Source organism: Cucurbita pepo, chromosome LG18, assembly GCF_002806865.2.
Source record: "Cucurbita pepo subsp. pepo cultivar mu-cu-16 chromosome LG18, ASM280686v2, whole genome shotgun sequence".
In the NCBI taxonomy this organism is placed as follows: Eukaryota; Viridiplantae; Streptophyta; class Magnoliopsida; order Cucurbitales; family Cucurbitaceae; genus Cucurbita; species Cucurbita pepo.
This window is the reverse complement of record NC_036655.1, coordinates 7,243,740-7,266,974: the sequence shown is the minus strand read 5'-3', so window position 1 is coordinate 7,266,974 and position 23,235 is coordinate 7,243,740. Positions and strand designations below refer to the sequence as shown.

General features: G+C 36.4%; 6 protein-coding genes and 3 non-coding genes across 11 annotated transcripts in view; 8 read left to right on the top strand and 1 right to left on the bottom strand.

Moving 5' to 3' along the window:
- Positions 1–3,155: 3,155 nt before the first annotated feature.
- Positions 3,156–3,788, top strand: LOC111780554. Its single transcript, XM_023660981.1, has one exon. It carries the CDS (start codon positions 3,156–3,158, stop codon positions 3,786–3,788), a length of 633 nt encoding a protein of 210 aa, XP_023516749.1.
- A 742-nt stretch (positions 3,789–4,530) lies between these two features.
- On the top strand, positions 4,531–5,744 carry LOC111779544. Its single transcript, XM_023659603.1, has 2 exons — positions 4,531–5,027; positions 5,385–5,744. Exons 1-2 carry the CDS (start codon positions 4,611–4,613, stop codon positions 5,556–5,558), a joined length of 591 nt encoding a protein of 196 aa, XP_023515371.1. The 5' UTR covers positions 4,531–4,610; the 3' UTR covers positions 5,559–5,744.
- Positions 5,745–5,873: 129 nt separating this feature from the next.
- On the bottom strand, positions 5,874–6,890 carry LOC111779545 (protein YLS3). Of its 2 annotated transcripts, XM_023659605.1 has the most exons (3): positions 6,403–6,890; positions 6,225–6,311; positions 5,874–6,151 (listed from the first exon to the last, which is right to left on the bottom strand). In XM_023659605.1, exons 1-3 carry the CDS (start codon positions 6,743–6,745, stop codon positions 6,003–6,005), a joined length of 579 nt encoding a protein of 192 aa, XP_023515373.1. In that variant the 5' UTR covers positions 6,746–6,890; the 3' UTR covers positions 5,874–6,002. The 2 variants fall into 2 exon arrangements, with proteins under 2 accessions (XP_023515373.1, XP_023515374.1); XM_023659606.1 differs by lacking the exon at positions 6,225–6,311.
- A 711-nt stretch (positions 6,891–7,601) lies between these two features.
- On the top strand, positions 7,602–10,992 carry LOC111779596 (aluminum-activated malate transporter 9-like). The gene is made up of 6 exons (XM_023659672.1): positions 7,602–8,023; positions 8,218–8,355; positions 9,264–9,533; positions 9,622–9,758; positions 9,832–9,978; positions 10,201–10,992. The coding sequence occupies exons 1-6, from the start codon at positions 7,660–7,662 to the stop codon at positions 10,861–10,863; spliced, it is 1,719 nt and encodes a 572-aa protein (XP_023515440.1). The 5' UTR covers positions 7,602–7,659; the 3' UTR covers positions 10,864–10,992.
- A 170-nt stretch (positions 10,993–11,162) lies between these two features.
- On the top strand, positions 11,163–11,233 carry TRNAD-GUC. The gene has a single exon. It is a non-coding gene; the product is annotated as a tRNA-Asp (tRNA).
- A 79-nt stretch (positions 11,234–11,312) lies between these two features.
- Positions 11,313–11,384, top strand: TRNAD-GUC. Its single transcript has one exon. It is a non-coding gene; the product is annotated as a tRNA-Asp (tRNA).
- Positions 11,385–11,467: 83 nt separating this feature from the next.
- Positions 11,468–11,539, top strand: TRNAD-GUC. The gene has a single exon. It is a non-coding gene; the product is annotated as a tRNA-Asp (tRNA).
- A 79-nt stretch (positions 11,540–11,618) lies between these two features.
- LOC111780542 (actin-related protein 4) lies at positions 11,619–19,202 on the top strand. 2 transcript variants are annotated; one of them, XM_023660968.1, is made up of 21 exons: positions 11,619–11,859; positions 11,952–12,043; positions 12,925–13,101; positions 13,202–13,275; positions 13,784–13,864; positions 13,950–14,010; positions 14,122–14,171; positions 14,717–14,771; positions 14,907–14,984; positions 15,158–15,211; positions 15,387–15,440; positions 15,519–15,579; positions 15,869–15,920; positions 16,121–16,187; positions 16,756–16,818; positions 17,705–17,767; positions 18,114–18,176; positions 18,278–18,342; positions 18,593–18,661; positions 18,775–18,859; positions 18,980–19,202. In XM_023660968.1, exons 1-20 carry the CDS (start codon positions 11,847–11,849, stop codon positions 18,818–18,820), a joined length of 1,338 nt encoding a protein of 445 aa, XP_023516736.1. In that variant the 5' UTR covers positions 11,619–11,846; the 3' UTR covers positions 18,821–18,859; positions 18,980–19,202. The 2 variants fall into 2 exon arrangements, with proteins under 2 accessions (XP_023516736.1, XP_023516735.1); XM_023660967.1 differs by having other exon boundaries at positions 18,775–19,202.
- Positions 19,203–20,457: 1,255 nt separating this feature from the next.
- The window catches only part of LOC111779665 (carbon catabolite repressor protein 4 homolog 3), a 4,713-nt gene continuing 1,935 nt past the window's right edge, over positions 20,458–23,235 (top strand). The window contains exons 1-6 of the mRNA XM_023659770.1: positions 20,458–20,730; positions 21,733–21,896; positions 22,012–22,077; positions 22,269–22,321; positions 22,427–22,508; positions 22,766–22,852. Of these exons, the coding sequence (XP_023515538.1) occupies positions 20,493–20,730; positions 21,733–21,896; positions 22,012–22,077; positions 22,269–22,321; positions 22,427–22,508; positions 22,766–22,852 (690 nt within the window). The 5' untranslated portion in view covers positions 20,458–20,492. The remainder of the gene's footprint in view (positions 20,731–21,732; positions 21,897–22,011; positions 22,078–22,268; positions 22,322–22,426; positions 22,509–22,765; positions 22,853–23,235) is intronic.

Genomic DNA, 23,235 nt, shown 5'->3' with positions numbered 1-23,235 from the left:
TGAAACAGGGTGGGAAGGGGAAGGAAGTGGTGGCGGAAAATGGATTGCGGTTGGATTTGAACATAGCGGTGGCGGTTGAGAGCGATGGCCGGTGATCGAGAATTTCTGTCAAGATCGGAATCATCGGCGGTGATCGAGATCTCATAAATATACAACTTTTTCAAGTTTAATTCAATTTTCTCTTTAATTTGTTTCCTAGGATTGTAAAAATATTACCAATATTATAATAATAATAATAATAATAATAATATATATTTATATATATTTCCATTTTCATATCGATAAGAAACCCGATCTACTCAAGAAATCGCTTGAATCACGATCAACTTATAGATCAAAAGATTAAATCGACTTAAAAAAACTATTCAAATCACGATCAACTTATAGATTAGAAGATTCAATCGATTCAGAAAATTACTCGAATCATGATCTACTTGCGGATCAGAAGATTAATTGACTCAGAAAATTTATGATCAATTTACAGATAAGAAGTTTAAATCTCGGTGATTTGAAATATGATTGACGTTAGTCGGTAAGAAGTCATGTTTTAGTTAATTAAAATATTGAAATTATTTATTTTTCTTTTTTAAGAGAAAAAGTAATAGCGTGGTTGAAATAAAATTAAGTTAAATGAAATTATTTATTTAGTAAAATTAAATGGAGAAATTTAGAGAGAAATGGAAAGATGGGCTTAGAACACAATGGGCCCAAATTTATTTTTATGTCTGATGTGACATCAATTTAACTTATAAAATTATTGATTTTCAAAACTCACCCAAAATAAAAATGCAACCTAAATCAATATTCCTACACTAAATATGTAACTTTTTCTTATTTAAATATCATAAATAACTTTAATTTCACATTATATCAAATCTTCCACCCGAATAATTACAATCGTCTTCGATGTCGGTTCTTAAACCTATGAGTTAGTAATGTTCGTTTCAGTCTCAAAATTACTTTTTTACCCTTTACGTTTATAACTTTATATATATATATGGTTTTTGCCGTCCATGCTATAGTGGTAGGGGTTAAAACTTAGAGGACATAATAGGCATTTACAAGAAAAGTAAAATGCTTTTGGCCTTTCGAATCAAACATGTCATGATTCTCATTTTGTGGTTCGTGTCGAATCGCCGATTTTTTATATATCATTTTTTAACCCACGAAAATGTGAACGATTCGAATATATGACGTTTTTAAGCTTGAAACTTATAAGAATTCGATACCTTAAAAACGTTAAATGACATAAATAAAAATATTATTTAAAATTGAAACCCAACTCGTTAGTGGACAGTGGGCCTCAATGTTATTATTTCCTATTTTGAACGCAACCACCATTCGATGTTGTTTTAGTAATGGAACGGGTGTAAATAGGTCAACTAAAATATTATAAATTAATTAAAATGGCTAGAGGTTCCGTCACCTTAAAATGAAAGAGACAGTCTCTTAGTTCTTAATCTGTAAATATACATTATTAAGTACTCCGTTTTGTTTTTTTTAATAAGACCAAATCTAAACTGGTGCTCGAGAGATTGTTGACCGTATATTGGTAAGGAATTTACAAATTTTCGAGAAGAGAGGAGTCGAGGTGATTCGTTGGACGGTCAGAATGTGATGAATTAAGGAAAATTAAAATATATTTAAAATTATAAAGGAAGGTGAGAAAATAATAATAGGTACCGGCAACCGGAAAGTTGGGTGGGAAGTGGATAATAAAATAATTGGTTACCGTCTAAATTATTACGTCACAACACAACCATAATATTGAAAATTAATTATTTTGAAAAATGAAAAAGAAAAGGAAAAGTTGTGGTGATGTATTTGTAGCGTGTAACCGGCGGTAGAGAATTGGAAGGGCCCCACGAGAAGATCAAGTGGACGAGAGTGTAGTGGACCCCACCACATACCTTACTGGGTCCCACCCATGTGATGTTGCTACGCCTTAATGTTTCTGTGGGCCCATCCTTCCCCTATACTGTGTCGTTTCCTTCTGTTTATTGTACTATTTTCCACTCATTCCAGCTCCCTTTGTTATTAAATTTTTTAAAAATTAATAAAAATATTCTTAATTTTTTGTCATTTATTTTTAAAATACTTAAAAAAAAAAAACAAAAAATATATTAAAAATTTTATAGTATTTTAAATGTATCAAAATTTTTAAAATTTTTATTATTATCTTTGATGAAAATCGTATATCGACATTTTATAGATTATTTTCAAACTTTTTAATGTTAATTTTGAAATATCATGAATATATTTTAAATATGGTAATATCGATAAAAGTATTTATTTTATTTTATTTTTAAAATAAGAATGTGTTTTATTTAAATAAATTAATAACATTCATTAATGAAACTTAAAATTGATTAAGCGTTATATAAGCAAAAATACAACAATTAAGTTAAGCTAAGATTGATTTAAAATTTTTAAACTAATAAATAAATTTAGTAAATGAAAACTCTTTAGAAAATCATTGAAATATTTTAATGAATGAGTGGTTGAATTAAATTAAATTAAAATTTTTGAACCTTTCATGAAAATATCTGGAACTGACGTGGAAGCTCACTGATTTGAGGGGAAATTTTAAGTACTAAAATTGACGATTCACACATCCGATCACGTGGTAAGTGCGTACGTGTCTTCCGCAAACGTGTCCACGACAACAAAAGACCAACGAAGGCGTCTTGCCGATGCCACGCGTCTGATACTCTTTTGTGGGATGACGTGGCAAATACGTATGTGTGGGTCCGGTATTGATTCAAAAGTCGTGAATTTCATGCCCACCTCATATTTCGGAGCGGACTTTAAATACTCCGTTTAAATTTAATTATTTTTTTAATTTTATTTATTTTCTTTTAATTTATTTTTACTCGATTTAAACGGGGTTTAGTTTTTTTAGTAGAGTTTTTCTACAACAAAAATTAAATTTATTTATTTTTATATAGAATGACGTGGAGCGAGGCGATAAGGATTTGTACGCGCCTAAGTGCGTTTGAATTGTACGAATTCCTCACTATTTAATGCCCGCGACTTCCCTCCATTTCTCCGTCGCGAACTCTGCAACTATTGGGATCACAAGCTCTGTTTTCGTCTCCCATTCCCAAACCAAAGTTCTTTCCCTTTAACTCTCCGCTGCGCCATTCTTCTTCCTAATGGAAGCCTGTGTTGACAGCAGGAAGCGGCTACGGGATGAATCCAATGATTCTCTCTTCAATTTTATCGGATCCAACTCTAAGTTCGTCCGGCTTGATTCTGCTAACTTGGATGTGGATGATGCGCCGAATGCTTCCGTTTCATCGGATGCAAAATCGATCGATTCTTCAGGCCTTGATTCGTTTCAGGCAAACTTAATTCAGGATGACCTGCTGAAGATTCTCGACGACGTCGATGCTTACATAGATCGCGAGTCGGAGATTCAAGATCTCGACTCGGTGATTAGAAGCTTCGAGAAGGAAATTCAGGTGCCGGTTCCTTCTGTTCAGCCCGAACTTGGATTCCTTCTGGAAGCGTCGGACGACGAATTAGGGCTTCCGCCGGCTGGTGAGAAAGAGGAGACCGAGGCCGTTAACTTCGCGGCGGAGTTTTTAGGTAGCGGCGGTATGAAAGGAATTTTAGGGCTTGAGGATGAAAGTGTTCCGAATTACTGTTGGCTTGAGAATTTGAGGAGTGAGAACGAATGGAGTCGAGAGGAGGAGGAAGAGGTGGTGGTGTTGGGTGGATTGTTCGATCATACAGACGTGGCGACGGAATTGGCGTATCGATCGGAGACCATGCCTTGTTTATAATTATCAACCGAATTGTATTTTTTTTTTTTGAGACGGAGAAATTGAAAAAGCAGACAAGAAGAAAACGGAATTTGTGGAATTTCTTTCAGAACAGAGGAACAAACTAGTAAAGAGAATTTGAATTCATCTATGTTTCACACTCCTAACAAAAAGAAAGAGCAAAATTTGGGTGCTAGCTCGATCTCCTCTTCAACTGTTCTTCAACTGTAGTATGCCGCAAGACGGAATCACATACCTTGACAGAGTGTTTTGATAAAACTCGATCGATTTTGTTAATGCTTCGTTTTTATTACTAATTATTAGAACACAAGTTGGAATGACTAGATTGCTACCAAATGTTCCAAATGAGTTGAAATATTTCATACTATATCAGAAAATAATGTGCAAAGCATATCCCATATTCCCATTTTTTCAAATATTTTCGATGTTCGTCTTTGAATATTTGCCTTGATGAACTGAACCAAATCAAATTTAACGAATCAATTTAGTCAAAATTTTCTTTAATAAAAAAAATTAGCTTCTCTATTTTTATTTTATTTTATTTTTTGAATAAAAGTGAACTAATTTGGTAATTTCTTTAATAAATAATATGAATCAGGTTGGTTCAGAAACCAAAAATGATGTATTTTCGATTTTTCTGATTTATAAGTTTAGGAAATTATTTAAAAGGGGTAATAAAGTCTTTTGGCCTCCCAAATATCCTAGAATATATAAATTAAAAATGATGTTATTTTATAAAAAAAATTCCTCTCTATCTCCTTATCCGCACAATCCTCCTCCTCCATTTTTCTGGGTGTTCAGAGCTCACTCTCCTCCACTCAAATGGCTCTGACCATAACCAATGGCGGCGCCGCTTGTGGCACCGGCGGGGGAATTCTCTATAGAACCTCCACCAGAACTCCTTCCAACCAATTCCTTTTCCGTCGCAACGCGCTCTTTTCGCCGTCTAAAGAAGCCCGCACCCTCCATGTCGTTCATTCAAAGAAATCCTCCTTCCGAATTGGCCGAATCGACAGTAAGAACCGGAGGAGCTCGACGCCAACCAAGGAACAGGAAGAACAACAAGAAGATGAACGAAATCGGATGGCCGAAATTGCTGAAAATGCCGGTGTAGCGTTTGATGTGGATGAAAATTTGCCGGAATTGCCTGGGCTCCAGCCTGATTTCTGGGAGGGTCAGCAGTGGGATCCCCTCGGCTTCTTCCTCGAGTACTTGTGGGCCTTTGGCATCGCTTTCGCGGTTCGATTTTTCCCTATCTTTAATTTCGCCAATTATGTCCTATAATTATTTGATTGATTCTGTTGTCTGTTCTAATCTTAGATAGCATTCAGCAAAAGATTCAGATTAATAACTTAGTTCCAGAAATCTAGTTGCCTCTGTAATTGACAGATGAGATTTGAGATAAGCGAGGCCCAAACACTAAATTAACCAGCAACTCAGCTTTTTCTTCAACATAACAAGAACAGAATCATGATCTAACATCAATTAGATGTTTTCTTTTGGGTAGTTTTTCTAGAAAAGGATAAAATAGATAGCTCATGTTCTGTTATCCTTTCGCAAATGGGCGATTCACTAATTCATTCATCATTACAATAGGTAATTGCATGTGGGATTGCTGTCACTACATACAACGAAGGAGCCACTGATTTCAAGGACACGCCTGCATACAAAGAATCAGTTCAAACTCAAGAGATATTAGAAGAACCCGAGGCATCAAACCCAGATGTCTTTGAATCTAATCCAACAGAGGTGGCTCCTAGTTTGGAATGATCTTGATATTTCGATATCAAAAACAGACCCCACATCTTGAATCCATTATCATCCTCGTAACCAGTTAAAGAAGTGAAAAGGAAACAAAGAATACTGTGTGAATTTGTAATGCCATAAGCTTTCTAGGTATGTTATGAAAACCTTATTCTATTGAATCTAGTAAAGATTTTGATTTTGCATGTCTTAGTTTTCTTGTCAGCATATTGTTCTTCTTTTAGGCCATTCTCATTTACTTCATTCTGTCTATCTGCTATGGCCTTTTACTTAGATTTCTCTCCTTAGGCTGACTGTTTTAGGGAGACAAAGGAACAAGACTTATCTGAAAACAGGGAACCATTTTTCTGTCAGCTGCTAAGAGAAACAACGTTATTGAACCAAAACAACCTACGGGGAATCTAATAAAGAAGAGCATATAATGTTGAACGAGATTTTAGATAATTGGTTTCAATGAAGAACTAGAAGAAACAGAAAAGTCTTCATAGCAATCACTACTTTGAGCTGAATTCCCGCCCTTGGCTTGAAACTAGCACTGATGCTGCCCAATCCTAACCCCACCATGCTAGGTTTTGGTGTTGGTTGACCCACTGGAGTAGCTGAAATCCATAAAAGTAGTGTCACAATGTATAACATGTCGTGCTTGTAGTAGAGCTGAACCAAAAACTATACCTAGAACCGTAGCATTGGTAATTGTGGTGTTGGTGTTTACTCTAGGAGAAACATGAGAACTGGGAGGACTTGGTGGCTCAAGGAGAGCTTCAAATGACCATTCAGAGAGTTATAAATGTTAGAACGAAGTAGAAGAAGATACTTAACAGGCTTTAGGATGACAGGATTATAGTTGTACCTGAACATGTGGAGATGTTAACTTGAAGGCTGCAAATATCAGGCAGCTGGGTAGCTCTAGTAGTGTTGATAGGGAAAGAACTCAAGGTAGTGCCATTCAGCAAGAGGCAAAGGCAGCTGGGGACACTGGTGTAGAGTTGTTTCAGGTTACCACAGCATGTCATCGGTGGCATCGATGCCATACCTTGCACGAAAGGCGCACACGATGCCAATGGAAGAAGACTCGCGGTGCATTGAGCTATGGTGGGGCTCGAGAGGGTCGGATCTTGTGAAACGGCAATCGGTAGAGTAACGTGCAGGAGAAAGAGCAAGGTTAGGCATGGGAGATATGGAAGAGATGCCATGGTGCAGAGACAATACAGATTTTGACTCTATAGAAATAGAGGGATGGACACTGTTTAAGTGAGTTGAACCATGCAGCCTGTGTGCCATTCCACACACTCCTTGTTCTTCCCTCCCTCAATACTTGTGAGAGAGTGCCATATTATCAACGTGATATTAGATTAAAAAAAATTAAAATTTATGAATTTATTAAAAATATAAAATATAATTTTAAAAAGAAAATAGAGACACGTCATTTGACCACACACACTTGCCATTATTTAATATTCAAAACTACCTATATTAGTAATTATTTTTTTTAAAATCATGATCTATTATATTGAAAATATTTAAATTTGTATTTAATACATCCATTAATTTTAAAAAATTAAAATTTTCAAACCTATTAAATATAAAATTAAAAATTGATATTAAGATAGTTTCGAAATTATAAAACTAAATCTATAATAATAATTACGACGGTTTAGAATTTTTTATTCAATTTTGTGTCTATGTAAAAATATTTAATTCTAACTTTATAGATAAATTAATTTTAAAAATTTTATAATATGTCAAGAAAATTATGGTAACACAAGATTCAGAACGTGTAAAGTATTTTTAAAATTAAAAGAATAATTTGGAGCGGTTGAACCGGTTAGATGATGGAAGCGCTAAGCTAATTTAGAGAATAATCATTGGTTTATACAGAGAATAATCATTGGTTTATACGTGAGGAATACTAACTCGATTATATGGGGGCATTTTGGTGAAGCTGAAAGCAAAGACATGAGCGCTTGTCTAACCGACCCCACTACTATAGATTCTTTTTTTTTTTTTTCCTCTCTTTCTCGCCCTTTTTCTCGGAATCACTGGTTTCCACCTTTACTCTGCTATTTGAGTTCTCATTTCTGTGACGTTTCAAAAGCTTTGGTTTTCAATGAAGGACGCCAAATATGGTTCGTTCAAGCAGAGCTTCGCCGAGAAGAGGGAGAGGCTTCTTTCGGCCAAGGAATTCCCTGACCTAATCTATGGAACTCTCCAGGACAATCCTTCCTTTTGCTCCTCCTTTCGTTCCGTTCCGTATAGAATCTCTAATCTATGGAGCTCCGTTCAGGATGTTCTTTACAAGTCTTGGCAGATGGGCGTGTCCGACCCGAGGAAGATTGTTTTCTCTGCCAAGATGGCTCTTGCTCTCACGCTTGTTTCTTTGTTGATCTTCTTCAAGCAGCCCGTTGAGGAGCTCAGCCGCTACTCCGTCTGGGCCATTCTTACTGTCGTCGTTGTCTTTGAATTTAGCATTGGTACTCTGAATTTTGTTTGAATGATTTATGTCGTTGGCGTTCTTAGTTTTAGTTTAAATTAATTGATTTATTCCCTCTTGTTCTATCTCCTGCTCTGAATTTGATGCTGTGTTGAGTACTCTAAACGTAATTCTTTGCGCCCTTCGGCCACAATCTGTTTGCTTATTGGAACAAAATGACGATTCTGTCTGCAGGAGCAACGCTAAGCAAAGGATTGAACCGTGGATTGGGCACGCTTTCAGCTGCAGGTCTTGCGTTGGGAATGGCTGGATTATCAGTTCTTGCTGGAGAGTGGGAAGAGCTTGTGGTTGCTATCAGTATCTTCATCATAGGTCTGTTTTTCTAATAATTGATATCATGATTGTTGGGAGAGAACTCCTACGTCCACTAGAGCATGGGTTTTGTAATGGCCAGACCCACCCCTAGGGAAAGGTCGTTAGGGAATGGTTTCCACGTCCTTATCAAGGGTGTTTTGTTTTCCTCCCCAACCTAACGTGGGATTGTGGGATCTCACAATTGACCTCCCATCAGGGCCCAATGTTCTCGTTGGCACTCGTTCCTTTCTCCAATCGATGTGGGACCTCCACCAAATCCACCCCTTCGGGGCCCAGCATCCTTACACTGGCACACCACCTCGTGTCTACCCCTTTGGGGGAACAGCCTCCTCGCTAGCACATCGCTCGGTGTTGTGGGACCCCACCAAAACCACCTCCCTTCGGGGCCTAGCATCCTTACTGGTACATCGCCTCGTGTCGACCCCCTTCGGGGGAACAACCTCCTCGCTGACACATCGCTCGGTGTTGTGGGACCCCCACCAAATCCACCTCCTTCGGGGCCCAACATTGTTACTGGCACATCGCCTTGTGTCTACTCCCCTTTGGGGGAACAACCTCCTCGTTGACACATCGCCCGATGTCTGGCTCTGATACAATCTGTAACGGCTCAGACCCACCCCTAGCAGATATTGTCCTCTTTAGGCTTTACCTTTCAGGCTTCCCCTCAAGAATTTTAAAACGGTCTGCTAAGGAAGATTTCCACACCCTTATAAAAAATGTTTCGTTCTCTTCTCCAACCAGTGTAGAATTTCACAGGTTTATAAGTAAGGAATACATCTCCATTGGTACAAGGACTTTTGGGGAAACCAAAAGTAAATCTACGAGAGCTTATGCTGAAAGTGGACAATATCATGAGTATACTTTATGCTTCAATCTCTCATTTGGTGGCTTTATGATGTTTGCAGGATTCTTTGCTACTTATGCTAAGCTATATCCCACAATGAAGCCTTATGAATATGGATTTCGGGTCTTCTTGTTAACGTATTGTTTCATAATGGTGTCGGGATATAGGACTAGAGATTTTATCCATACAGCCATCACAAGATTCTTGCTCATTGCGCTTGGCGCTGGAGTGTGTTTGGTTGTAAACATATGCATTTACCCCATTTGGGCTGGCGAGGATCTACACAATCTTGTAGTGAAAAACTTTGCAGGCGTTGCAGCATCCTTAGAAGGTTAGTTAGCTGCTTGCATTACTAAAATTTACTTATGATATCAAATCTCTTGCGAATGTTTCTGCTTAGCTACTTTCCCTTCATTTAGGATGTGTTGATAGCTACCTTAATTGTGTCGAGTACGAGCGAATACCTTCGAAAATCCTTACCTACCAAGCCTCTGATGATCCTTTGTACAAAGGCTACAGGTCAGCTATGGAATCTATGAGTCAAGAGGAGTCTCTGGTGAGTTTCATGGACATTATGCTGGTTTTTTTTACTTCACCTTCAAGAAAAATAAGAACAAACACAAATACAGATGGGATTTGCAATCTGGGAACCGCCACACGGTCGGTACAAAATGCTTAAATATCCATGGAAAAACTATGTTGAAGTAGCTGGTGCACTGAGGCATTGTGCCTTTGCTATCATGGGATTGCATGGATGTATTCTATCAGAAATACAGGTACTTTGGCTTTGATGCTCGAACTTCACATTCACATTGAATCATTGTCAATATCTATTCATAAACGTACTAAATGATCTGAATCTTTGTTAATCTGTTAATTTGGGAAGTTATCAAATTTGTTATTGAAAAGTTCTGTTTTTCAGAAGTTTCATTTGTTTGTATTAACAATAGTTGTGTGCTATAGTTTTATTTTGCCCTCCATTGGTATTGGATGTGCAGGCTCCAGCTGAAAGACGACATGTATTCGGAAACGAGCTCCGGAGGGTAAGCTACGAAGGCGCTAAAGTCTTGCATGAGCTTGGAAACAAGTTAAAGAAGATGGAGACATTAGATTCAGCAACCATACTCTCTGAAGTACATGATGCTGCAGAAGAGCTGCAAAAGAAGATCGATGCAAAATCCTATCTTCTGGTGAATTCAGAGAGCTGGGAAATTGGCAATCATCACGACGACGACGACGTAGGACGGTCCCAAGAATTGCTGAACTTGGACGATGAGGAAACAAGGTTTCATGAATACAGGTCCCTCAGTGAAGCTGTGCTTGATCTAAGGGCCTTCCCAGTCCCTAAAACTTGGAATGACCCTATGCCATCAGACATCAACTCTGTACAAGCTGCTGCATTTCCCCCCACGAACAAAATGTTCAAGAAACTGGGGTCATGGCCAGCACAGGTTTCAAACAAACCGAATGGAGTAATCCACGAAGAAGAATCGAAAACATACGAAAATGCGAGCGCATTGTCGTTAGCTACGTTTACTTCCCTGTTGATTGAATTTGTTGCAAGGCTGCAAAACGTTGTCGACTCTTTTGAAGAGCTAAGTAAGAAAGCTAAGTTTAAGGACCCTATGGAACGGGAAACATCGAAAGCGCCCGAGTGTTAGATAGTAGTGTTAGTCGGCCAAAGATGTTGAGAGGATGAATCCTGAAGAGTTAGCTTAGATTGTATAAAGTTAAAAATATGAATACAAACAGTAACGGGGAGTGTAATAAAATCTTCCCTTCTAACTTAAGCTTATGATGTTGATTCCTTGAATGAAATCTTCCTATTTCTCTCAAGCTATGCCTTCTTTTGGGCTCATGTCTTCTCCACTGCATGATGCCCAAGGATAGAACCAATTATAGTAGCAGAAAGTCTTGAATAATTGAAAATATATACTATATATGTTAAAATTGGCAACTAGTCGTTGTAGTATAGTGGAAGTATTCCCGCCTGTCACGCAGGTGACCCGGGTTCGATCCCCGGCAACGGCGTATTTTTAGAGTTCCTTCCTTTTTTAATTATTATTATAAATAGCTTTAGATTCTATTTTCTGTTAAAATTAGCAAACAAGTCGTTGTAGTATAGTGGTGAGTATTCCCGCCTGTCACGCGGGTGACCCGGGTTCGATCCCCGGCAACGGCGCAAATTTTGTTCCTTTTTCATTTTTAAAGTAATAGTTATTATTTAAATTAGATTTAATTGATTCTGTTAACGGTAGCAAAGAAGTCGTTGTAGTATAGTGGTAAGTATTCCCGCCTGTCACGCGGGTGACCCGGGTTCGATCCCCGGCAACGGCGTTATGTTTGTTTTTTTTGTTTTTTATTATTATTGTAAATAGCGTTTAATTGTAAAGTGGGATTTATGTGCTGAAAGTTTAGTTTTAAAAGCATTTTCATTTTTCTTCCTCGTCGTGTATTATTATTTAAGAGTTGCCGATTGCAGGCAGATAGTGATCATTTGTTGGTTGAGGTTTAAATCTCGTCGTTGTTCTATCTTGCTCGGCGTCGGAAGTCGGTACTCTGTTCCCGAACCCTAAAATTGGGTTTTAGGGGAAGACTCGAAAACCCTAATATCACTCTCATTCCTCTGCTGAATACTTCAGCCATGTATGGTGGTGGTGAGTATACCCAATTTTCTGCCCTCTTCTTCTGCCTTTGTCCATGAATTCTGTCTGGCGTTAATTCCCTTACATTGTTCATTTTTCAACAGATGAGGTATCCGCTATAGTTATTGACCTTGGTTCTCACACTTGCAAAGCTGGTTATGCCGGAGAAGATGCTCCCAAGGCTGTTTTCCCCTCCGTAAGTATTCCTGCATTTAGCTTCTTCTGTATATATTAACTACTCATGCCTATGACTACATTCTCGTGGTCTTGATTTTATCAACTACTCGTGTCTCCACTGTTGTGTAAGAGTGAGATAGATTTGTTGAACTGCTCGCAACGTTGAAGTTTTTGAGCTTTTGGATGTGTTCTGTTCAGAATTTCTAGCTGCATTCGATGCCTGCGCCCAGTTTATATGTCGAGTGAAAACGTGAAGTGCTCAATGTGGTTCTTTATGAACATGGGAATGCCTACCACTTTTCAGTTCCAACTTCTTAACTCTAGTATTGATGGTGCTATTGACTTTTTTCGTGGTCATTTCTGAAGTCTTCTAGGTTCTGTAAATAAACCTGAGAGTTTTAGAGTCCAGTCCTACCTCTCTGACTTTGGTAATTGGTAGTCTTAATTAAGAAATAAAAGATTTGGCTTCTTATGAGTTGAAAATTTCATCATATTTCAGACTCTCGTGTTAGGATATTCCTTTGTTTGGGAGACCTGATAGCAATGTAATCCTGTGCTAGTGTAACAATGTTACGTTATTATCAGGAGAATTTGAGATTGGTATCTGTTATAGTTGTGAATTTGGTTCCTGGTTGCGGTAATAGAGGAGTTCATGATTTTTTTCTACTTTTAATTGACATCAACTGAACCGAACATGAGAAGGAGTGTCGTAGAATAATTTTACGGGAAGGAAAGCCCATATATTGACCGTATGAGAGATAGTGTGCACAGCACTATTTCTATGTAAACTTCAATGTATGGATCAGTTTATATGATGTTGGTCGTAGGCTGCTATCGCTGCTATAATGATTAAAGGTATCAAGCTGCATCTGTCTCAGCCCTTTACCTTTGTTTGTTAAGGTTGTTGGATGTATTGATGAAATGGATGTTGATGACACCACAAGTACTGAAAAGAATTCTGGATCTGCTGGAGAATCTAAAAGTAATGCTAAAAGTCTCGATACTGACAAAGGAAAGGGAAAACGCAAACTATACGTCGGTTCTCAAGCTTTAGGGTTCCGCCGTGATAATATGGAGGTAAGTATGTTTGCTTTCATTGACAGTTATTTGGAGCTTTCTGTACGTATTCTAAATTTTCTAAAGAATAAAAAGTTATATCAATTATTCTATTCATTAGGTACTTTCACCTATAAAGGATGGAGTTGTTGTTGACTGGGATATGGTCGATAGCATATGGGATCATGCATTCAGGTAATTGACACAATCATTGTAATACCCTTTGTTTTCAGGCCTCTAAATGCTATGAAGTATGTACAGCATTTGACTTGCTCATGTGCTTTTTGGGTTTGCCAATTTGTTCATCTTATCAAGACCAAAACTTGGGTTAACTCTGCCATACTCTATTGTGTTTTAATCTTTTTCTTCTTTTTTAAAAGTTTTAAATACCTAACAGATATAAGAAATTTGTAAATGGATGGCATCAATGTTATTATTTGCACATGCCTTACTGACATGATATAATTTCTTTTGGAATTTTTGTTATGCTCCTCTTTGTCCATTGCAATTTTGTTTCTTGATGGTTGGAAGAATTTTTGTCATATTATATGTTTACTGACGTCAGTCACATCCTCTAGAGAGTTTTGGAAGAATTTTTTTGTGGCCAATTTTTTCATATTTAAATGAAAGGCACTGTGGGAAAACTTTTAGAATTTACGTGGACTTCATAATAACTTTTATGATTTTCTTTGAATCCTTTCAGGGAATGTCTGCTGATTGATGCTCAAGAACATCCCATGCTACTTGCTGAACCATCTTCTAATTCACAACAACAGAGAGAAAGGTAATCAGTCACACACGAGCTCCTTTTTCTGTGTCTTTTGGGATTTATGCTGAGTTGCATCAATTTCAAAAAAAAATTCTGGCAGGACGGCTGAGATTATGTTCGAGAAGTACAAAGTTCCTGCATTGTTTTTGGCAAAAAATGCTGTATGTTTTCCCTGCTCAGACTGTTTTTTTTTTATTGCTTTGTTGTCCATGTCCACATAGATTGATCACTCTCTGATTTTGTAAAGTCACTCAATTAATTTTAAACGCCAGGTTCTCACGTCATTTGCATCAGGTCGTGCTACATCACTTGTTGTTGACAGGTATGAGCTGATACTATACTGGATTTGAAGCTTGTGGAGGCCAAGGCTAGAGTAATATTAGTTGCTTGCATAAAAATGACTTCAGTGATCAAATTTCTTCAGAATTTATTGTTATTATTTTAAAACTACATGTTTTATTTAATCAGTTTCTCTGTTATTTTCTTCTTAGTAGTTCTTGAATTTCTTTTATCAATTCAATTATTTGCTGATTATTTTGATAGAGCGCCCCTCAAAACGTAAGAAAAAAATGGTTCAGTGTATGGTAAAGTTATCTATCAAAATCAAATTTATTCTGGAATTGGTTCAAGTTTTTAAAACAAACAGTGGAACATTTAAGGGGTTTTTTGTTGATTCAGTTTTCAAGGTTATCGAGAATAATGGGATATTTATATCTCTCAATAGAGATTACGTTGAATTTTAATTGGATAACCAAACATCCACTCCATTTAGGTTGAGTTATTATATATGATAACGTTAGAGTGGGAAAGCTTTCTGGCTGTAAGCTACTTATGAGCAATTGGCTTTTAAATGATTGATATATGCAGTGGTGGTGGATCAACAACTGTTGCCCCAGTACATGATGGCTATGTTCTACAAAAGGTATTTTGAAGTGGATAAAATGATTTGCATAATCTTGGTTGAATATTGTTTATTTATTTATGTGTCTTATGCTCTAGTTATGAAAATATGGGATAATCAAAGGATTAATGTTTCAGACTTATGTTTTCATGTCAGGCTGTTGTATCTTCTCCTGTTGGTGGAGAATATCTCACTGATTGTTTGTTAAAAAGTTTGGAGAGCAAAGGTATCAAGGTACAGTTGACAATAACTCTGATTCTATAATATCCCTATTTTGTTTTCAATGGCAGTCCATTTTGTAACCCACCTTTGGTGGCCATTTCATTTATCAATGAAATTATCAGATAAAGTATATCCCTAATTTACTGTGTATAACCGCTGAAATTTACCTTCCTTTATGCTCTCAGATAATGCCAAGATACTCTTTCAAGAGAAAGGAAATACGACCAGGAGAATTTCAGGCATTACCTTTGAACTATTCATTTTATAAAATAATAGAAATCTTTGGATTGTGGCAATTATTTCTTTGACATTTCATTTATCTCTGTTGTAGAAATCTTACTTCAAGTTATTATTTACTGTTTTTAATTGTTGTTGGTAATTATTTCTTTGACATTTCATTTATCTCTGTTGTAGATTGTGGAACTTGATTTCCCTAATACAACTGAAAGTTACAAATTATACTCACAGGTATTTTATTGATCATAAATAATCTCACTTATCTTGAATGCTAGCTCAATTTTGAGTCGGATGCTCTATGAATGACAGAGGGTAATTGCTAGTGATATTAAAGAATGCGTATGTCGAGCACCAGATACTCCTTATGATGGTTTGCCCTTCCTTACTTTCTTTAGTTACTAGAGTTTATTGACTTTGTCTATTAATTTATCTTTGCCGCGAAGCATCTCATGTCTGTCGTATTGTTGCACATCTCATATATAAGCTTTCATATATTGTTAGTCATCTTTTTCTTTAAAGGAGTGTTCTAGTTTAATCTTCTGAGCTTGAGGGGATATCTTATATTAAGTTTCAGCTTACCATTCTTGCATCATATTTATTTCATAGGCTTCTGCATGTTTTGTGCTAATTCGTCTTGTATTATTTTTCTATCTATGCAGAAAGTGCATATTCAAATATCCCAATGACGCCATATGAACTTCCTGATGGCCAGTAAGTCGCTCAATAGGGTTTTGGATGATTATATTTTCAAGCATAGGTCGATGCTTTATTGCCTTCACTTATGGTTTCCCCTTTTCCTGCATTGCAAACTTTTGGTTCTTAGCAATGCAACTTCTCCTAGTCTCAGTACTTTATTTTTATTATTTTTCTTCTTTAGAAAGTAATTTTGTTCTCCTTCATGCTTGAAACAGGACAATTGAAATTGGGGCTGATAGATTCAAGATTCCCGATGTTCTGTTTAACCCTTCGTTGGCACAGGTGAGCGACTTAATTTCCATATCTTTATGAGGATGGAATGTTGATTTGATGTTGAATGTAGGCCGTCCAGCATACACATTTTTTATGAGCTTAGAGCAACAAGTTCTTCAAAGCACCATTAAATACAGATTATGTGACCTCAGAAATTATTACTATTGTTTGCAGAAATTGAGTATTGATCGAGTGGAATGCATAATGGCTATAAGCTACATAATGATGATCCTATAAAGACCCTATATGATGCTTCCGTCCTTCACTTCTATGTTCAAATAAATCAACGGCTTATTAATTTCTATCATAATTGGATGAATGGAAAATGACAATTTTTTATCTTCCCATTTTTATTTCATATTTTCTTAAAAAATATTTCACTATTTGATTGACAAGTCTCATCTCATACTTGCCTATGCATGTAGAATAGGTATATAACTCAAAACTATCCGACTTGTGTTATCTTAACCAACGCCCTTTCTTGAGCCATCAGTCATCTTGATCCTTAGATTAATGAATAGCTGCTTAATATTGTTGCTCCTCTTGCTCTTACGCTCTCTTATGTCATTATTACTAGACTATTCCTGGGGTGGAAAGTTTCACCGAGACAGGTCGCTCAGTTCAGGGATTGCCACATATGGTATATTTGTGTTTTTACTACCATATTTTCATTATTTGATAAGCATCATTATATTGTTGCTCCTCCCATTTTAATTTCTAAAACATCAATTATGTTCTACCACGAGTACAAATCGAGTTTGGTTATGTCTTTTATCTGAGGTATATTTGCATAGGTTGGTTTAATTGTAGACTTAAGCCAATAATTGAATAGTGATGGTTGGTTTGCTATTTATATGAACCAGGTATTATTGAAAATCAGTTTAACTAAAATGATCGGTTTGGTTTTCCCAATTCTGGGTCTATTGAGTTAGTTTTTCATTGCCTATTTTGAGCTTAAATTTCTAATAAGCATTCAAATTTCGAAGGATTTTGAACCAAGTAATTGGTATCTTTTTTCTTTTTCAACAAGTTGTTTGGAATTTAGATTCTTTTTAAAAGAATCCATACTCCTAACTACAATAGAATTTCCAACATTCTTTGTCCTTATGTTAATTGAGGCNAAAAAAAAAAAAAAAAAAAAAAAAAAAAGAAAAGAAAAGAAAAGAAGAAAAGAAAAAAAATCAATATTCTTGGTTTGATCCTTTATAAGCTGTAAACCGAACTAAATCTAGAGTTCTTAATTCTCACATAGTTGCACTTTTGAAAATTGAAGAACCAAATATAGCGTAAAAGTTGGATCAAACTAGTTCCATTTTTGGTTCTTCAGCTTTCATGATTTTATGCACACTTTTACACTTGTGTAATGCTTTAATCTCACTTAATTTGATAATTATTTCCACATTCTTAATCCTTTAAATTTTTAGGCTCTGCTCAAGGTTTTGTTTAGGGGTTTTTATACTAATTAAGTAAAATCATGTATCTTTAGTCAAGAAGATAACTTTTAACTATGCTTTTTATTTCTGCAGGTAATCGAGAGTATAAATAAGTGTGATGTGGATATTCGCAGAGAACTGTTTAGTAGTATACTGGTATAGTTCAGTGTTCTAGTTTCATTTATCTCTCTTTTTATTATTTTTTTAATTCATTTTTTGAGGCATCTGGTTGGCGAAAATGCTACACATTTTTTAGTTTCTGTTTCTGTCTGTTTTCTATTTTAAATGACCAGAAACGATAAAATCAGTTCATCTTATTTTGGTATGGCTCATGCATTTGAAACATTTCAATGTGGCAAACAAGACTTTTCATTCTGGGCAGCGTTCCTCTAACCTTTCAACTTATTTTTGCCTTCTTTTTGCATATTCGTCGTCATAACCAGTGTGGTTACTGCAGTCATTTTCTTTCACTTAACTTGATCTCTTTTTCTACCTTATCCAGCTTGCTGGTGGAACAGCTTCAATGCAACAGCTCAAAGAACGACTTGAGAAAGATTTGTTAGAGGTATATCAATTAATGAGTAGGGATTCCCGTGTACTTGAATTGGGAGGGAGGTGGGCACACGTTTGAGACAATCACTGACGAAAATTTTCCCGAACTTGTAGGAGTCTCCTCAAGCTGCTAGGGTTAAAGTATTGGCGAGTGGAAATGCAACTGAAAGAAGATTCAGGTATGATCATGCCCCTCGTTTCTTATGGTTATAGGAATAGTGGTCAACCTTTTTGTATATGCTACGTCAATGATTCAGTGTGCCATAGCTATGATGATTAAACAGAATAGTTGTACCGATAATTTTACAAGGAAAAGTTGTTCAAAATATGAGAATAACAATTGGAGTTGTTGTGTCCCGTGATATTTTTGCATATTTTACTTTCCTGCTATGTTATCTTTCTGAGTTCTGGTGATAAAATCCAATGCAGCGTCTGGATAGGAGGGAGTATATTGGCCTCTCTTGGTTCATTTCAGCAAATGTGGTTCTCCAAATCCGAGTAAGGCTCAAATATTCATGTTAATAGGTTTCACTTCCAAGCAATTAAAAATCATATTAAACTCGTGCTTTGGTATCATTAATATAGCCACTTCCATTGTGTGCTTCTAACAGGTACGAAGAACATGGGGCTTCCTATATTCAAAGAAAATGCCCGTAGATGTTAGATATCATCCTTGGAAATGATAAATTACGAAAGGTTCATTTCCTGCTCCACGGAAGAACAAAGATTATCTTGCTAGCTGTTTTGTCAAAGGTTCAAACTAGCAGGTTTCATTTTATCCTAAATTTGTATGTTTTTTCTTTTCTATGATTCCAGCTGTTCCGGACGCTTGATCCGAATGTAGGTTTCTTCTCAGGGACAACAGGTCATTAACTTTTAATTTCATTAGGCAACTTCTGTAGAAATTATTGTATAACTCCCCAGTCAGTCACTTGTTTGCAGTGCAGGATAAAACGCCATCTATCCCTTGTTATACAATGCTAGTAGATAGGTTTGAAATTCACTCCCATCTTTTACATAATTGGCTGTTTTATTTGTATATTTGAACTTCTGACCTTTCAGGCAGCTTAGCTTCAATAGTACGACGTTATGTCACACAAGCCATTTGCCCTTTAAAAAGATGGCAAAATTAGTGTTGACAAGATATCTGGATGAATGCCAATGACCTCTTGCATCCAATTAATGCCAACGCCTATGAACTATCGAACTATTGAAGCCTTATGAATAAAACACTTCGTTTTTAGTCCAAAAGTTAAAACAAATTTTAGTATATTAGATTTTTTATTTTTGCAAAATGTTCTTTGGAGACTTAGTTTAACTAATATTAAGATTTACTAAACACGCATTTGAATTGGATTGGAGATTAATGTGTCAGTAGTAATTTGATGTACTAACTGTTTTGTACGGATGATTAATAATATATCTAAATCGTCGGTTTTAATACTCCAAAACTTATAGGAGGATGGAAAAAGCTATCAACAATTGTAGTGCTGGAAAAGCTAACCATTAAATTCGAACGGGGTGGCGTCAAGACATATGGATTCTGTCGATGGGGATCGAGATAACAAGATGAGATGCAGCGTTGCATTGAGAGACCTTGGCCCAAGCAAAGGTAAGGTCGAGTTGAATGACTTGGCCTATTTTTGAGGCAAGTCGGATGTGTCGCAGACGATTGAACATGCATTGAGAGACTTTGGCCCAAGTAGAGGTAAGGTCGAGTCGAATGACTTGGCCTAGTGTAGAGGCAAGTCGGATGTGTCGCAGACGATTGAACATGCACGCGTAGGCGGCGTGTGTGGTTGAAAAAGCTTGAATTCCGCACAAGCAATGTTCGATTGGTAAAGACGAACCTCGCCTAAGGTCCGATAGCCACAAAGGCAGGGCAAAAAATCTTAATTCCCCTTAAGGCTAGTCTTGAGCGTGTCAAGATCACGATGCCGCACAATAAAAAATGTAGGATCGTGATAGTTGGTATCATAGCCACACTTTGTGTGTCTAGTCGGGTAGTAGTAAAATGATGCACTAATTATTTGATATTAATGATTATTAATATGTTTAAATCATACATTATTGTAGTGATTTGATGCAGTAATTATTTTATTTAAATGATTAATAATATATTTAAAACCATCCTTTTTTAATCCAACAATTGCATATGTGAGAAAGGCAACCATCAAGTTTTAAATATGACCTATAATTGAGCTACGTTTGTATGGATTAATTTAATAAGTTATTAAATTTATATTTATGGACAAGAAATAACTGCTATAAGAAATGAGTTATCCATCCAAATATTTCGTCGTTGTGGCTGTTGCTGTGGCGCGCTTCCATGGCCACTACCTTCCTCAGCTTCTGCCCGTTCTTGCGCCACCACTCTCTTTTTCGCAAGTCCTCCTCCTTTTGCTGCTCCAACGATGCCGAGGCTTCATCGACATCGTCACTACCGAAATCAACTAGTTGCTCTTACACCCGTCGATGGTACAACCCCTCCGTCCCAAGGCAATTGAACGTAGGTGTTGAAATTGTGCGCCATTGGATTGAGGCGGATCAACCTTCCGCTTCTGAAGGTACATCTATTCAAGTCTCGAAACTCCTTAAACGCGATGCTATTTGGTATTTCGCCATTATTTGCAGGGCGGGATTGATAATCGAGTAACACTGATTGATTTAGTACTATATACTTCGAATGTTCTTTCTTGGATTGAATTTCTTGTTTCCTCAATGAGGATGGATCACTAACTCCTTGTTCATATAATCATATGAATACGATCTTACTGGCGTTCTCGCATACTCTTCCCGCGTTTCAATGAACTCATTACCTTTGTTATTCCTCCAGTGATTGTAAAAGTTATGTTAGTGAAGTAACAACCAAGCATCATCACCGTTATGCTAATAGCTGGTATTAACATAAAAATTATTGAAAACAAATATCTTGGATTTTAGGATTTCACATGCTATAGAATTAGCATATCTTCCTACTCAAACGATATTGGCCGGAATTCTCAGGTTTTCATTTCAAAGAGAGTTAGGTTTAGACGAAGAACATGTATCTTTCAAATTGATAAGAATAGCGGTATGCTTGTCAAATATGGAGGTTCCGGGTATCTAATCTGATCGGCTAGAATCTCCTTTTGTTTTGCGCAACTTATCTTATGTTCATTTGTAATTCTTCTTCTTGATAAATTACGTTGTTTAGTTAAAAAATAAGCCCATTATTTATGTGTGATTAGAGTAATATCAGAAGAAAAGTTGGTCTAGAATTAGAAACAAAGAGATTTAGAAGGATCAAGGAGAGAGGTTCAGAGGGATTGGACTATAGTAACATGAAAAAAGTGTAGTGGTCAGCCTTTGTCAATTATGCAACATAGATTCTAGAAATTCAATATGGTAATTGATGAATAAAATAGGGTAGAACCACAAGAAGGCTATAGCATTTCATGGAATCAGCACCTGGCTGACTTGCTTTAGTTGTGGTCAAATGTATTAGGGAATGCTATTTTTTATGAAAGGAGATCTGTATTTCAAATCTAGCATGTCAATAATTTCTTTTATGCAATTTGATGTTCCAGAAAAATTTAGTGTAGTGTCATACAACATATTGGCGGAAAGATATGCATGGAAACACAGAGGTTTATACACCAACGTTCCTTTACCGTATTTGAAATGGAACCACCGTAAGAGAGTTATATGCGAGGAACTTCTTATGTGGAACCCCGATATAATCTGCTTGCAGGTGAGCTTTTTCTTCTCTCTGTCTCTCTCTCTTCTCCATCTCCGTGTCTCTGCACGCTCCTACAGATTACTGTAATGAAAGCTGAAAATTGTACTTGTTTTTCAAATGCTGTTAGGAAGTGGACAAGTTTTTTGATGTTTCAGAAATCATGGAGAAAGCAGGCTATGTTGGATCATACACGGTTAGTGTTCATTTTCAGAATCTGATGCGTTCCATCCACTAGAATGATTAGGTGAAAGTAATGTGTTACCCACATGATTAACGATTGTACCTTGCTCCATATTTTGACTTGGGACTTACAAACTCCACTTGTACTCCATGTACTTTTGCTGCTTATTGTATATGGTGCTAAAGAATAATTTGAAATGGCAGAGACGCACTGGAGATGCTATTGATGGATGTGCTATATTCTGGAAAGCTCACAAGTGAGGAAGCTATGGCTTTTATGATATATATAGTATGAAACATCTCAAGTATATTACTTTATAGGCTTATGTAAATGATATAACATCCATTATTCATTTGGTAAGGTTTCGACTGATAGATGAAGAGAGCATCGAATTCAAGAGGTTCAATCTTCGTGACAATGTTGCTCAACTTTCCGTGCTAGAGGTAAAAATTTCTTATCATCTGGCCGTATGCTTGAGCTGTCGTCATTTGTAATTTGTGAAGTATCAATGTGTCGTGAAATATTATTTATCGAAGAAGATTCAATTTCATATAGTATTGTATATACCGCTCTAAATTTTCTCAGAAAGCTCAACTTGAGGTAGCATGTATTCCAGTTTTCTTATGATATTCACCTGAAATTGCAGATTTAAATTTCTTTTAGATCAACTTCCAAACATAACTTTTCTATATGCAGGCAGATGTCCAAAGCTAAATCAAGAAAATTAATGATTGGTAACATCCACGTGCTTTACAACCCAAGCAGGGGGGATGTCAAATTAGGTCAAGTAAGTCTCAAGCAAAATAAGAACAATATCGATACTCCTTGATTGTGAATCTTCATTCTAGACATATTAAATGCTTGCATTCAAGCTAATGCCATTCGCTCTAGTGTTTCCACACATTCCTTTTGTGATTTCAAATTGTATTTAGTTTCTTTATTTCCAAACACTGAAGGGGAATAAAAACCATCATATGGAACTGGGAATATGAAGATCAAACCTCAAAGTGGCGATGAAATACTGTTCTAAAAGTTTTAAATTTTATTTATGCCTTTCTTAGATTAAAATAATTTCCTTCAAGACTTGATATTCAAGCAGGAACTTGGGAGCTATTTTCTGTTAGAATCTAGTTAGTTCTTCCTTTTTTTTTTTTTTTTTTTTTTTTTTTT

Excerpts from the sequence above, each read along its gene's own strand:
- LOC111779596 (XM_023659672.1), top strand. The coding sequence starts at position 7,660 with ATGAAGGACGCCAAATATGGTTCGTTCAAGCAGAGCTTCGCCGAGAAG. Across the intron at positions 9,759-9,831 it reads TGAGTCAAGAGGAGTCTCTG|ATGGGATTTGCAATCTGGGA; the intron begins GTGAGTTTCATG and ends ACACAAATACAG. Across the intron at positions 9,979-10,200 it reads GTATTCTATCAGAAATACAG|GCTCCAGCTGAAAGACGACA; the intron begins GTACTTTGGCTT and ends TTGGATGTGCAG.
- LOC111779544 (XM_023659603.1), top strand. The coding sequence starts at position 4,611 with ATGGCTCTGACCATAACCAATGGCGGCGCCGCTTGTGGCACCGGCGGG. Across the intron at positions 5,028-5,384 it reads CCTTTGGCATCGCTTTCGCG|GTAATTGCATGTGGGATTGC; the intron begins GTTCGATTTTTC and ends TCATTACAATAG.
- LOC111780554 (XM_023660981.1), top strand. The coding sequence starts at position 3,156 with ATGGAAGCCTGTGTTGACAGCAGGAAGCGGCTACGGGATGAATCCAAT.
- LOC111780542 (XM_023660968.1), top strand. Across the intron at positions 13,276-13,783 it reads ATATGGGATCATGCATTCAG|GGAATGTCTGCTGATTGATG; the intron begins GTAATTGACACA and ends GAATCCTTTCAG. Across the intron at positions 18,177-18,277 it reads TTGAGAAAGATTTGTTAGAG|GAGTCTCCTCAAGCTGCTAG; the intron begins GTATATCAATTA and ends CCGAACTTGTAG.
- LOC111779545 (XM_023659605.1), bottom strand. The coding sequence starts at position 6,745 with ATGGCATCTCTTCCATATCTCCCATGCCTAACCTTGCTCTTTCTCCTG. Across the intron at positions 6,312-6,402 it reads TAACATCTCCACATGTTCAG|CTCTCCTTGAGCCACCAAGT; the intron begins GTACAACTATAA and ends GGTCATTTGAAG. Across the intron at positions 6,152-6,224 it reads TACCAATGCTACGGTTCTAG|CTACTCCAGTGGGTCAACCA; the intron begins GTATAGTTTTTG and ends TATGGATTTCAG.